This window comes from Scyliorhinus canicula, chromosome 1 (genome assembly GCF_902713615.1).
Source record: "Scyliorhinus canicula chromosome 1, sScyCan1.1, whole genome shotgun sequence".
In the NCBI taxonomy this organism is placed as follows: Eukaryota; Metazoa; Chordata; class Chondrichthyes; order Carcharhiniformes; family Scyliorhinidae; genus Scyliorhinus; species Scyliorhinus canicula.
Window position 1 is genome coordinate 80393223 of NC_052146.1, and position 13464 is coordinate 80406686.

A 13464-nucleotide genomic window follows, 5' to 3' on the forward strand; every position below is an offset into this window, starting at 1 on the left:
TGCCCTTACTGTCCAAAAGGTTAGATGGGGTTACGGGCACAGGGTGGAGGTGTGGGCTTAGGTAGGGTGCACTTTACAAGGGCTGGTGCAGACTCGATGGGCCGAATAGCCTCCTTCTGCACTGTAAATTCTATGAATCTATGATTCTCATTCGGAGCTCCTCACAGTTAAGGCACGTTGGATTTTTGGAATATTTTAAACTAATTGCACCAATCTGAAGATTTTCTGAAGAACAATCAGACAAATGATAATCTTGAATACTTACGAAAGTCTCGAAAGTGCAGAATAAGTCTTGCCACCAGACTGAGATATTCTTCCTGTTGGAATACAAAACAAACTGACAGAAACTTAACCTGCATGATGATATCCAATCATTTCTGAACTGATACAAATAGATAAAAATTAGATGCTTTGGAGATTGGCAGTTCTCAAACTAGAAAAGTCACCTGGTCCAGATCGGTGACACCCGAGGTTACTGAGGAAAGGGCGGAAATTGAATTACCTTTGGCCACAATCTGCCAATCCTCCCTGGATATGAGACTGGCGCCAGAACTCGGGAGGATTTCAAAAGTTAATCACGTTCTCTAAAAAAAAGGGAGGGGCACAATCCTGGGAACCAGAGGCCAATCAGCCTAATATCAGTAGAATCATAGATCATACAATTTACAGTGCATGATGCCATTCGGCCCATCGAGTCGGCACCAGCCCACACAACTTAAGCCCATGCCTCCAACCTATGCCCATAACCCAACCTAACCTTTTGGACACTAAGGGGCAATTTATTATGGCTAATCCACCTAACCTGCACATCCCTGGACCGTGGGAGGAAACTGGAGCACCCGGAGGGAAGTAGCAGGGAAGCTTTCACTGACAATAATTCAGGACAAAAGTAATTGGCATTTAGATAAGTGTGGGCGAACAAATAAACCACATCATGGGTTTATTACGGAAAATCATGTCTTTTTTTTTAAAAATTCCAATTAAAGGACAATTTAACGTGGCCAATCCACCTATCCTGCACATTTTTGGGTTGTGATGGCAAGATCCACGCCAACATGGGGAGAGTGTGTAAATTCCACATGGACAGTGACCCAGGGCCGGGATCGAACCTGGGTCCTCGGCACCATGAGGCAGCAGCTCTAACCACTGCGCCACCGCGGGCAAATCATATTTGACTAATTTGATTGTGTTCTACAAGGAGGCTAGGGTGGTTAACAAAGGGAAGATTAGTTGGGGGGCCCCGCTAATCACGTTCATATGTTTTGGTTTTGGTCCTGTCCAAAGCAAGAGGATTACTAGGAGGAGGTTTTTAGGGTAATTTCCAAGGCGGTGCATGTGAAACTGGACCCGAGTCCCCGGGAGGCCATATTCGGGATGTTGGACAAGTCAGGGTTGGAAACGGATGCGTAGGCAGATGTTGTAGCCTTCGCCTCGTTGATCGCCCAAAGGCGGATCCTGTTGGGATGGAGAGCAACCTCGCCACCCTGTGCCCTGGCGTGGTGGGGGGACCTGTTGGAATTCCTGACTCTTGAGAAGGTTAAGTTTAAACCGAGGGGAAGGACGGAGAGGTTCTACAAGTCATGGGCATTATTCATTATGCACTTTCAAGAACTGGATAACATCGAACATTAGTTTGGGGGGGGGGGGGGGGGGGGGGGGCTGTGTGTATTAAGGGTGACTACGGGTAATCTCTGATTACTTTTTGTCATTTGTTTATGTAAACATTCGGGCTGATGTTTGGGGGTTGGTGGGAGGATGGGATCGTTGCTATTGTTATGGGGATTGACATATTTGTTGCCGATTATTGTTTATTGTTGGTGGGTGTAAATTTGGGAGAAAATGTGAAAAAGGAGAATAAAAATTTTATTTTTTTTTTTAAAAACAGGGAAGATTAGTTAGCATAATTAGCGTTCACGGGATTAATGAGACAGTGAAAGCATGGATTTATAATTGGCTAAATGAAAAAGGAACGCCACCAGTCCAGTGGTGGCGGCGGCCCTGAGTCTGGGGGCAGTGGAGGAGACATGTGGGAGCAGAGGGAGCATCGGTATGGTCCCCAATCTGCGATAATCACTGGTTTGCCCTGGGGAGGATGGACAGGGGTTTGAATTTGGCGGACAGCAGGGATTGTGAGGATGGGGGACTTGTTTATAGAAGGAAGCTTCCCGAGCATGAGGGCGCTGAAGGAGAAGTTTGTATTGGCAAGGGGAAATGCATTTCGATATTTACAGGTGCGGGACTTTCGGCGGAGGCAGGTGCCAACCTTCCCACTCCTGCCGCTAAGGGGGATTCAGGATAGGGTGGTTTCTAGAGGATGGATAGGAGAGGGGAGCGTCTCGGACATATATAAAGAGCTTATGGGTTCAGGGGAGTCGCAGACTGAGGAGCTGAAGCAAAAGTGGGAGGAGGAACTGGGGGGAAGAGATAGAGGAGGGCCTCTGGGCGGACACGTTGGGTAGGGTCAACGCGACCGCATCATGTGCAGGCTCAGCCTAATTCAATTTAAGGTCGTTCACTAGGTTCACAAGACAGTGGCCCAGATGAACAGATTCTTTGAGGTGGAGGATAGATGTGCAAAGTGTGCGGGGTGGGGGGGCCAGCGAACCATGTCCATATGTTCTGGGCATGTCCAAAATTGAGGGGATTTTGGCAGGGGTCTGCCGACGCCATGTCCACGGTATTAAATAAGAGGGTGGCAATCAGTCCAGAGGTGGTGATTTTTGGGGCGTTGCAAGATCCGGGAATCCAGGAGGAAAAAGAGGTAGATGTTCTGGCCTTTGCTTCCCTGGTGGCCCGGAGGCACTTATTACCAGCATGGAGGGACTGAAAGCCCCCGAAATCAGAGACCTTTCTTTCGGACATGGCTGGCTTCCTCTGCCTGGAGAAAATTATGTTCGCCATGAGAGGGTCTCTGTTAGGGTTCGCCCGGAGGTGGCAACCATTCGTCGACTTCCTCGCAGAGAATTAATCGTCAGCGGGGAGGTGCTCTGGGGATCCAAGCTTGATTCCCACCACAGCAGGTGGTGAAATGTGAATTCAATAAAAATCCGAAGTTAACCCATCTGGTTCACTAATATCTTTTGGGAAAGGGAAACTACCGTCCTTACGTGGTCTGGCCTACATGCGACTCCAGACCAACTGCAATGTTGTTGACTCTTAAATGCTTCAATTACGGACAGGCAACAAATACATCACCCACATCCCAAATATACAGGGTTGCTGACTGCAGCTAGTTAGTTACAGTTCTCGGTGCATGCTACATGGGAGTGCTTTACTCTGCATCTAACCCCATGCTGGTGCTGTCCTGAGAACATAGATGGATGCTAATCGGAAACAGGAATCTACCTTAGCCCAGACAGAGGACTCCATTTCCCAACAGGCCGTGCATGCACAGTGTGTGAGAAGATGCAGGCCCCTTTTGAGCTCTTTTTGTTAAACGGCCGAGTGCGTCTGCGTAGTCCGAAAACAAGAACCACGGGACTTAGGTTTGGCGTCATAACAAGGGGAGTCCCAGGACCAAGAGGAAGCCGAGGGACGATCCCAGGGAGAGAAACTACCAGGGAAGGTGCTGCCAGGAGACCATCGGAGAGGTGAGCCAATGGAACTGGGAATGTTGTGAGGCTTGAGAAGCAACTTGGCAACAAATATGCTGCTGTTGGCAGGCTCCACGTTAGTAAGGGCTTCGGAGAAGCCTGGAGAACTGAAGAGACAGTATAAGGTTGGTGATTCCGTACTGCAGGCTGTTGGGGCAAAGGTAGCCCTTTGGAGCGGTGGTCTTCCTCGTGGTCTAAGAACTGGATTTGTGCACGAGTCGGTGCTGTAGTGCACGCTCGGGATGTAGTCTCAGGAGAAGAGATTAAACAATCAGGAGGTGAGAAGTCATTGAGGCAGTCCAAATTATCATGGTTTTTGGAGGGAATTCAGAGGTTAGCTCTTGCAAAGTGAAAACTAGAAAGCTTTTGTGAGGGAGACAGAGTTTTAATGACATTGTGTAATTTAGATTATGTATCTAAACCGTGCTGTCCTGTCTAGAATATAGAACAGTACAACGCAGTACAGGCCCTTCGGCCCACGATGTTGCACCGTCCTGTGAAACCCTTCTAAAGTCCCTCTACACTATTCCCTTATCGTCCATATGCCTATCCAAATACCATTTGAATGCGTTTAGTGTTGGCGAGTCCACTACTGTTGCAGGCAGGGCATTCCACGCCCTTACTACTCTGAGTAAAGAACCTACCTCTGACATCTGTCCTATATCTATCTCCCCTCAATTTAAAGCTATGTCCCCTCGTGCTGGACATCACCATCCGAGGAAAAAGGCTCTTGATGTCCACCCTATCTAATCCTCTGATCATCTTGTATGCCTCAATTAAGTCCCCTCTTAACCTTCTTCTCTCTAACGAAAACAGCCTCAAGTCCTTCAGCCTTTCCTCATATGATCTTCCCTCCATACCAGGCAACATTCTTGTAAATCTCCTCTGTACCCTTTCCAATGCTTCCACATCCTTCCTAAAATGTGGCGACCAGAACTACACACAATACTCCAAATGCGGCCGCACTAGAGTTTTGTACAACTGCAACATGACCTCATGGCTCCGAAACTCAATTCCTCTACCAATAAAAGCTAACACACCGTACGCCTTCTTAACAACCCTCTCAACCTGGGTGGCAACTTTCAGGGATCTATGGACATGGACACCGAGATCTCTCTGCACACTACCAAGAATCTTACCATTAGCCCAGTACTCTGCCTTCCTGTTATTCCTTCCAAAATGAATCACCTCACACTTTTCTGCATTAAACTCCATTTGCCACCTGTCAGCCCAGCTCTGCAGCTTATCTATGTCCCTCTGTAACTTGTAACATCCTTCTGCACTATCCACAACTCCACCGACTTTAGTGTCATCTGCAAATTTACCCACCCATCCTTCTACGCCCTCCTCTAGGTCATTTATAAAAATGACAAACAGCAACGGCCCCAAAACAGATCCTTGTGGTACACCACTAGTAACTGGACACCAGTCAGAGCATTTCCCATCAACCACCACTCTTTGTCTTCTATCAGCTAGCCAATTTCTGATCCAAACTGCTAAATCACCCTGAATCCCATGCCTCTGTATTTTCTGCAATAGCCTACTGTGGGGAACCTTATCAAACGCTTTACTGAAATCCATATACACCTCATGAACTGCTTTACCCTCATCCACCTGTTTGGTCACCTTCTCGAAGGACTCAATGAGGTTTGTGAGGCACGACCTACCCTTCACAAAACCATGTTGACTATCTCTAATCAAATTATTCCTTTCCAGGTGATTATACATCCTATCTCTTATAAACCTTTCCAAGACTTTTCCCACAACAGAAGGCTCACTGGTCTATAGTTACCGGGGTTATCTCTACTCCCCTTCTTGTACAAGGGGACAACATTTGCTATCCTCCAGTCCTCTGGCACTATTCCTGTAGAGAAAGATGACTTAAAGATCAAAGCCAGAATATGTTTTATGGAGACAGTGTAGGGGGATCTTTACTCTGCATCTAACCATGTGCTGTATTTGTCCTGGCAGTGTTTGATTGGGACAGTGGAGAGGGAGCATTACTCAGTTTCCAACCCCGTGCTGTACCTGCCCTGCGAGTGTTTGATGGGACAGTGCAAAGGGAGATTCACTCCATATTTAACCCCGTGCTGCATTTGTCCTAGGAGTGTTTGATGGGGACAGTGTAGGGGAAGCTTGACTGTAACTAACCAGTGCTGTATTTGCCCTTGGAGGCTTTGATAGGGACAGCGTAGAGGGATTTTAATCTGTATCTAACTCCTGTGGTACCTGCCCTGGGAGGGTTTGATGGGGACAGTGTAGAAGGAGCTTTACTCGGTATCTAAACCATTGTCTTGCCAGTCCTGCAAGTGTTTGATGGGGACAGTGTATAGGGATTTTTACTCTGCATCTAAACCATGCTGTATCTGCCCTGAATGTTTGATAGGTACAACGTAGGGGAAGCTTCACTCCGTATCTAAACCCTTGCTGTACTTCTCTTGGGAGTGTCTGATGGGGACAGTGATGGGGAAGCTTTACTCTGTATCTAACCCCATGCTGTACCAGTCCTGGGAGCATTTGATAAGGACAGTGTAGAGGGATTTTTACTCCGTATCTAACCCCGTGATGTCCCTGTCCTGGGAGCTTTTCATGGGAACAGAGTAGAAGCGGCTTTACACTGAACCTAACCTTGCACTGAATCTGTCCTTGGGAGTGTTTGGCAGGGACAATGCAGAGGGAGCTTTACTCTGCATCTAACCCCATGCTGTACCTGTCCTGAGAGTGTTTAATGTGGACAGTGTAGAAGGAGCTTTACTCTGCATCTAACCCCATGCTGTACCTGTCCTGAGAGTGTTTAATGTGGACAGTGTAGAAGGAGCTTTACTCTGTATCTAACCCTGTGTGGGACCTGGCTTGGGGATGTTTGATGGGGGGGCAGAGAGAGAGCAAGGCAGGAATGAAAAGCTACAGACCATCGGCAGCTCAATCTTTCTCACTACATCTCAAACCGCACATTTCCAACCGATGCCAGCACATTCCTGGGTCACCTCACTTACCCTGGTTTTTGCTTTCAGGAAAACATGGTTTTCCATATCTTTGCTCGATTTGGTGATCGGAGTCCCAGTTGACCGCATGGCATCGTCTCTGTAAAGAAAAACGACCATCAGAGTTAACATGGCTTCCTGCAGCAGCACCCGGGTGGTTCTATGGCATGGGTTGGGATCTTCCATTATTACCCAGAATCCCATTGTCAACTCTGCATGTATTCACAGAGAGAATCAGCCAGTAATAAACTGGTACCTAAACAAAACCTTCTGAAGTTCTGTGTCCGTCCATCACAAAAAAATCTCTTCTAAATAAAAGGCTCAACTTCCACTCTGACTGAACAGTTCTTTAATCAAATTATTTCAGAAACTCTTGGTTCAATTAATTCAGTGATGGCTCACCATCACTTTCACAAGGGCAACAAACGCTGACCTTTCAAGTGATACACGCATCCCAAGGAAGAACATTAATACTGAACACAGCAACCAGCCTCAGACTATTACCCTTGCAGGACCATGTGCATCTGCAGTCGTTATGTCGATTCTCTGCAGGATACTCTGCCAGACAGTGATGAAATATGTGCCTGTGCAACACAGGTGCTGATCGGCATTCTTGGGCGGCTATCAGTTTTCATGTTGAGAGTGGAGAAGGAGCTGAGCGGATTTTCATGCAGAATTTGCTCATCTCCGTTCGGGACTAACAAAGCAGGTTTTACCATCAGCAGCAAGGGAACTGTGCTCGCGGTTAGCCTGGCTGAGTGAACGGTGCTCGCGATTAGCCTGGCTGAGTGAACAGTGCTCGCGGTTAGCCTGGCTGAGTGAACGGTGCTCACGGTTAGCCTCGCTGAGTGAACGGAGCTCGCGGTTAGACTGGCTGGTGAAGGAACGATGCTCGCGGTTAGCCTCGCTGAGTTAACGGTGCTCGCGGTTAGCCTGGCTGGTGAAGGAACGGTGCTCGCGGTTAGCCTCGCTGAGTGAACGGTGCTCGCGGTTAGCCTCGCTGAGTGAACGGTGCTCGCGGTTAGACTGGCTGATGAAAGAACGGTGCTCGCGGTTAGCCTGGCTGAGTGAACGGTGCTCGCGGTTAGCCTGGCTGAGTGAACGGTGCTCGCGGTTAGCCTGGCTGAGTGAACGGTGCTCGCGGTTAGCCTGGCTGAGTGAACGGTGCTCGCGGTTAGCCTGGCTGAGTGAATGGTGTTCGCGTTTAGCCTGGCTGAGTGAACGGTGCTCGCGGTTAGCCTGGCTGAGTGAACGGTGCTCGCGATTAGCCTGGTTGAGTGAACAGTGCTCGCGGTTAGCCTCGCTGAGTGAACGGTGCTCGCGGTTAGCCTTGCTGAGTGAACGGTGCTCGCGGTTAGCCTGGCTGAGTGAACGGTGTTCGCGGTTAGCCTGGCTGAGTGAACGGTGCTCGCGGTTAGCCTGGCTGAGTGAACGGTGCTCGCGGTTAGCCTGGCTGAGTGAACAGTGCTCGCGGTTAGCCTGGCTGAGTGAACAGTGCTCGCGGTTAGCCTCGCTGTGTTAACGGTGCTCGCGGTTAGCCTGGCTGAGTGAACAGTGCTCGCGGTTAGCCTCGCTGTGTTAACGGTGCTCGCGGTTAGCCTGGCTGAGTGAACGGTGCTCGCGGTTAGCCTCGCTAAGTGAACGGTGCTCGCGGTTAGCCTCGCTGAGTGAACAGTGCTCGCGGTTAGCCTGGCTGAGTGAACGGTGCTCGCGGTTAGCCTCGCCAAGTGAACGGTGCTCACGGTTAGACTGGCTGGTGAAGGAACGGTGCTCGCGGTTAGCCTCGCTGAGTGAATGGTGCTCGCGGTTAGCCTGACTGGTGAAGGAACGGTGCTCGCGGTTAGCCTGGCTGATGAAGGAACGGTGCTCGCGGTTAGCCTGGCTGAGTGAACGGTGCTCGCGGTTAGCCTGGCTGAGTGAACGGTGCTCACGGTTAGCCTGGCTGAGTGAACGGTGCTCACGGTTAGCCTGGCTGAGTGAACGGTGCTCACGGTTAGCCTGGCTGAGTGAACGGTGCTCACGGTTAGCCTGGCTGATGAAGGAACGGTGCTCGCGGTTAGCCTGGCTGAGTGAATGGTGTTCGCGGTTAGCCTGGTTGAGTGAACGGTGTTCGCGGTTAGCCTGGCTGATGAAGGAACGGTGCTCGCGGTTAGCCTGGCTGATGAAAGAACGGTGCTCGCGGTTAGCCTGGCTGAGTTAACGGTGCTCGCGGTTAGCCTTGCTGAGTTAACGGTGCTCGCGGTTAGACTGGCTGGTGAAGGAACGGTGCTCGCGGTTAGCCTGGCTGAGTGAACGGTGCTCACGGTTAGCCTGGCTGAGTGAATGGTGTTCGCGGTTAGCCTGGCTGAGTGAATGGTGTTCGCGGTTAGCCTGGCTGAGTGAACGGTGCTCGCGGTTAGCCTGGCTGAGTGAACAGTGCTCGCAGTTAGCCTGGCGAGTGAACGGTGCTCGCGGTTAGCCTGGCTAAGTGAACAGTGCTCACGGTTAGCCTCGCTGAGTGAACGGTGCTCGCGGTTAGCCTCGCTGAGTGAACAGTGCTCGCGGTTAGCCTTGCTGAGTGAACGGTGCTCGCGGTTAGCCTGGCTGAGTGAATGGTGTTCGCGGTTAGCCTGGCTGAGTGAACGGTGCTCGCGGTTAGCCTGGCTGAGTGAACGGTGCTCGCGGTTAGCCTGGCTGAGTGAACAGTGCTCGCGGTTAGCCTCGCTGTGTTAACGGTGCTCGCGGTTAGCCTGGCTGAGTGAACAGTGCTCGCGGTTAGCCTCGCTGTGTTAACGGTGCTCGCGGTTAGCCTGGCTGAGTGAACAGTGCTCGCGGTTAGCCTGGCTGTGTTAACGGTGCTCGCGGTTAGCCTGGCTGAGTGAACAGTGCTCGCGGTTAGCCTCGCTGTGTTAACGGTGCTCGCGGTTAGCCTGGCTGAGTGAACGGTGCTCGCGGTTAGCCTCGCTAAGTGAACGGTGCTCGCGGTTAGCCTCGCTGAGTGAACAGTGCTCGCGGTTAGCCTGGCTGAGTGAACGGTGCTCGCGGTTAGCCTCGCCAAGTGAACGGTGCTCACGGTTACACTGGCTGGTGAAGAAACGGTGCTCGCGGTTAGCCTCGCTGAGTGAATGGTGCTCGCGGTTAGCCTGACTGGTGAAGGAACGGTGCTCGCGGTTAGCCTGGCTGATGAAGGAACGGTGCTCGCGGTTAGCCTGGCTGAGTGAACGGTGCTCGCGGTTAGCCTGGCTGAGTGAACGGTGCTCACGGTTAGCCTGGCTGAGTGAACGGTGCTCACGGTTAGCCTGGCTGAGTGAACGGTGCTCACGGTTAGCCTGGCTGAGTGAACGGTGCTCACGGTTAGCCTGGCTGAGTGAACGGTGTTCGCGGTTAGCCTGGCTGATGAAGGAACGGTGCTCGCGGTTAGCCTGGCTGAGTGAATGGTGTTCGCGGTTAGCCTGGCTGAGTGAACGGTGTTCGCGGTTAGCCTGGCTGATGAAGGAACGGTGCTCGCGGTTAGCCTGGCTGATGAAAGAACGGTGCTCGCGGTTAGCCTTGCTGAGTTAACGGTGCTCGCGGTTAGACTGGCTGGTGAAGGAACGGTGCTCGCGGTTAGCCTGGCTGAGTGAACGGTGCTCGCGGTTAGCCTGGCTGAGTGAATGGTGTTCGCGGTTAGCCTGGCTGAGTGAATGGTGTTCGCGGTTAGCCTGGCTGAGTGAACGGTGCTCGCGGTTAGCCTGGCTGAGTGAACAGTGCTCGCAGTTAGCCTGGCGAGTGAACGGTGCTCGCGGTTAGCCTGGCTGAGTGAACAGTGCTCGCGGTTAGCCTCGCTGTGTTAACGGTGCTCGCGGTTAGCCTGGCTGAGTGAACAGTGCTCGCGGTTAGCCTCGCTGTGTTAACGGTGCTCGCGGTTAGCCTGGCTGAGTGAACAGTGCTCGCGGTTAGCCTCGCTGTGTTAACGGTGCTCGCGGTTAGCCTGGCTGAGTGAACAGTGCTCGCGGTTAGCCTCGCTGTGTTAACGGTGCTCGCGGTTAGCCTGGCTGAGTGAACGGTGCTCGCGGTTAGCCTCGCTAAGTGAACGGTGCTCGCGGTTAGCCTCGCTGAGTGAACAGTGCTCGCGGTTAGCCTGGCTGAGTGAACGGTGCTCGCGGTTAGCCTCGCCAAGTGAACGGTGCTCACGGTTACACTGGCTGGTGAAGAAACGGTGCTCGCGGTTAGCCTCGCTGAGTGAATGGTGCTCGCGGTTAGCCTGACTGGTGAAGGAACGGTGCTCGCGGTTAGCCTGGCTGATGAAGGAACGGTGCTCGCGGTTAGCCTGGCTGAGTGAACGGTGCTCGCGGTTAGCCTGGCTGAGTGAACGGTGCTCACGGTTAGCCTGGCTGAGTGAACGGTGCTCACGGTTAGCCTGGCTGAGTGAACGGTGCTCACGGTTAGCCTGGCTGAGTGAACGGTGCTCACGGTTAGCCTGGCTGAGTGAACGGTGTTCGCGGTTAGCCTGGCTGATGAAGGAACGGTGCTCGCGGTTAGCCTGGCTGAGTGAATGGTGTTCGCGGTTAGCCTGGCTGAGTGAACGGTGTTCGCGGTTAGCCTGGCTGATGAAGGAACGGTGCTCGCGGTTAGCCTGGCTGATGAAAGAACGGTGCTCGCGGTTAGCCTTGCTGAGTTAACGGTGCTCGCGGTTAGACTGGCTGGTGAAGGAACGGTGCTCGCGGTTAGCCTGGCTGAGTGAACGGTGCTCGCGGTTAGCCTGGCTGAGTGAATGGTGTTCGCGGTTAGCCTGGCTGAGTGAATGGTGTTCGCGGTTAGCCTGGCTGAGTGAACGGTGCTCGCGGTTAGCCTGGCTGAGTGAACAGTGCTCGCAGTTAGCCTGGCGAGTGAACGGTGCTCGCGGTTAGCCTGGCTGAGTGAACGGTGCTCGCGGTTAGCCTGGCGAGTGAATGGTGCTCGCGGTTAGCCTGGCTGAGTGAACAGTGCTCGCGGTTAGCCTGGCTGGTGAAGGAACGGTGCTCGCGGTTAGCCTCGCTAAGTGAACGAGCTGTGCTCGCGGGCATCCTCGATGAACGAATGGTGCTCGCGGACAGCTTGGCTGAAGGAACGGTGCTCGCGGGCAGTCTCATAGATATCATTGAATTTACAGTGCAGGAGGCCATTCAGCTCATCGAGTCTGCACCGGCTCGTGGAAAGAGCACCCTACCCAAGGTCAACACCTCCACCTTATCCCCATAACCCCACCCAACACTAAGGGCAATTTTGGACACTAAGGGCAATTTATCACGGCCAATCCACCTAACCTGCACATCTTTGGACTGTGGGAGGAAACCAGAGCACCCGGAGGAAACCCACACACACACGGGGAGGATGTGCAGACTCCACACAGACAGTGACCCAAGCCGGAATCGAACCTGGGACCCTGGAGCTGTGAAGCAATTGTGCTATCCACAAGGCTACCGTGGCTCGGTAGGCTGAGTGAACGGTGCTCGCGGCAGCCTGGCTGAGTGAACGGTGCTCGCGGCAGCCTGGCTGAACGAATGGTGCTCGCGGCAGCCTGGCTGAACGAACGGTGCTCGCGGCAGCCTGGCTGAACGAACGGTGCTCGCGGCAGCCTGGCTGAACGAACGGTGCTCGCGGCAGCCTGGCTGAACGAACGGTGCTCGCGGCAGCCTGGCTGAACGAACGGTGCTCGCGGCAGCCTGGCTGAACGAAAGGTGCTCGCGGCAGCCTGGCTGAACGAAAGGTGCTCGCGGCAGCCTGGCTGAACGAATGGTGCTCGCGGCAGCCTGGCTGAACGAACGGTGCTCGCGGCAGCCTGGCTGAGTGAACGGTGCTCGCGGCAGCCTGGCTGAGTGAACGGTGCTCGCGGCAGCCTGGCTGAACGAATGGTGCTCGCGGCAGCCTGGCTGAACGAATGGTGCTCGCGGCAGCCTGGCTGAACGAACGGTGCTCGCGGCAGCCTGGCTGAACGAACGGTGCTCGCGGCAGCCTGGCTGAACGAAAGGTGCTCGCGGCAGCCTGGCTGAACGAAAGGTGCTCGCGGCAGCCTGGCTGAACGAATGGTGCTCGCGGCAGCCTGGCTGAACGAACGGTGCTCGCGGCAGCCTGGCTGAACGAACGGTGCTCGTGGACAGCCTGGCTGAATGAACAGTGCTCGCGGCAGCCTGGCTGAACGAACGGTGCTCGCAGCAGCCTGGCTGGACTGGCTATAGCCGACAGAAAGAACAGAAAATTTTTCAAACTCTCTCTTTTTTAAATTTAGAGTACCCAATTCATTTTTTTTTCCAATTAAGAGGCAATTTAGCGTGGCCAATCACCTACCCTGCACATCTTTGAGTCGTGAGGGCGAAACCTCGCAAACACAGGGAGAATGTGCAAACTCCACACAGACAGTGACTCAGAGGCGGGATCGAACCTGGGACCTCGGCTCCGTGAGTCCGCCGTGCTAACCCACTGCGCCACCATGCTGCCCTAAATTTTTCAAACTCAACTAGTTGAAATACAAAAGAAAATGACAGTGACATCCCTCTTGGAACTTCAGCATGCAGATGACATCACCATCTCCACTCTCTCAGAAACGAATCTCCAAGCCATGCTGAACACCTTCACAGAAGCATTGCAAAGAGATCAGTCTCAACCTCAACGGAGCAAATCCTTTACCAACCCACCCCAGGGCATGGTCCGGTCTCTCCTTCCAACAAGATCAATGGAGAAACCCTACCAAAAGTGAAACATTTCACAGAGCTGCAGAGCCACCTCTCTGCTACGGTTGGCATTGATGGGGAGATCCAACATCATATCCAATCCGTGAACACCCCCTTTGGACGAGTGTCTTGGACGCCCGCAACATCCACGCTGACACCAAGATCCTCGTCATCGATGTTTGCAGCATGGAAACCGACCCTTCGGCCCAGCTTCTCCAT

At 52.8% G+C, this 13464-nt stretch overlaps 1 protein-coding gene across 5 annotated transcripts in view; it reads right to left on the reverse strand.

The window, feature by feature from the left end:
- The window catches only part of med15 (mediator complex subunit 15), a 198478-nt gene that overhangs the window by 179324 nt on the left and 5690 nt on the right, over nucleotides 1-13464 (reverse strand). For all 5 annotated transcript variants that reach the window (XM_038793925.1, XM_038793946.1, XM_038793917.1 and 2 more), the window contains exons 2-3: nucleotides 6590-6677; nucleotides 266-317 (exon numbers count right to left, since the gene is read on the reverse strand). In XM_038793925.1, the coding sequence (XP_038649853.1) occupies nucleotides 266-317; nucleotides 6590-6677 (140 nt within the window). The remainder of the gene's footprint in view (nucleotides 1-265; nucleotides 318-6589; nucleotides 6678-13464) is intronic.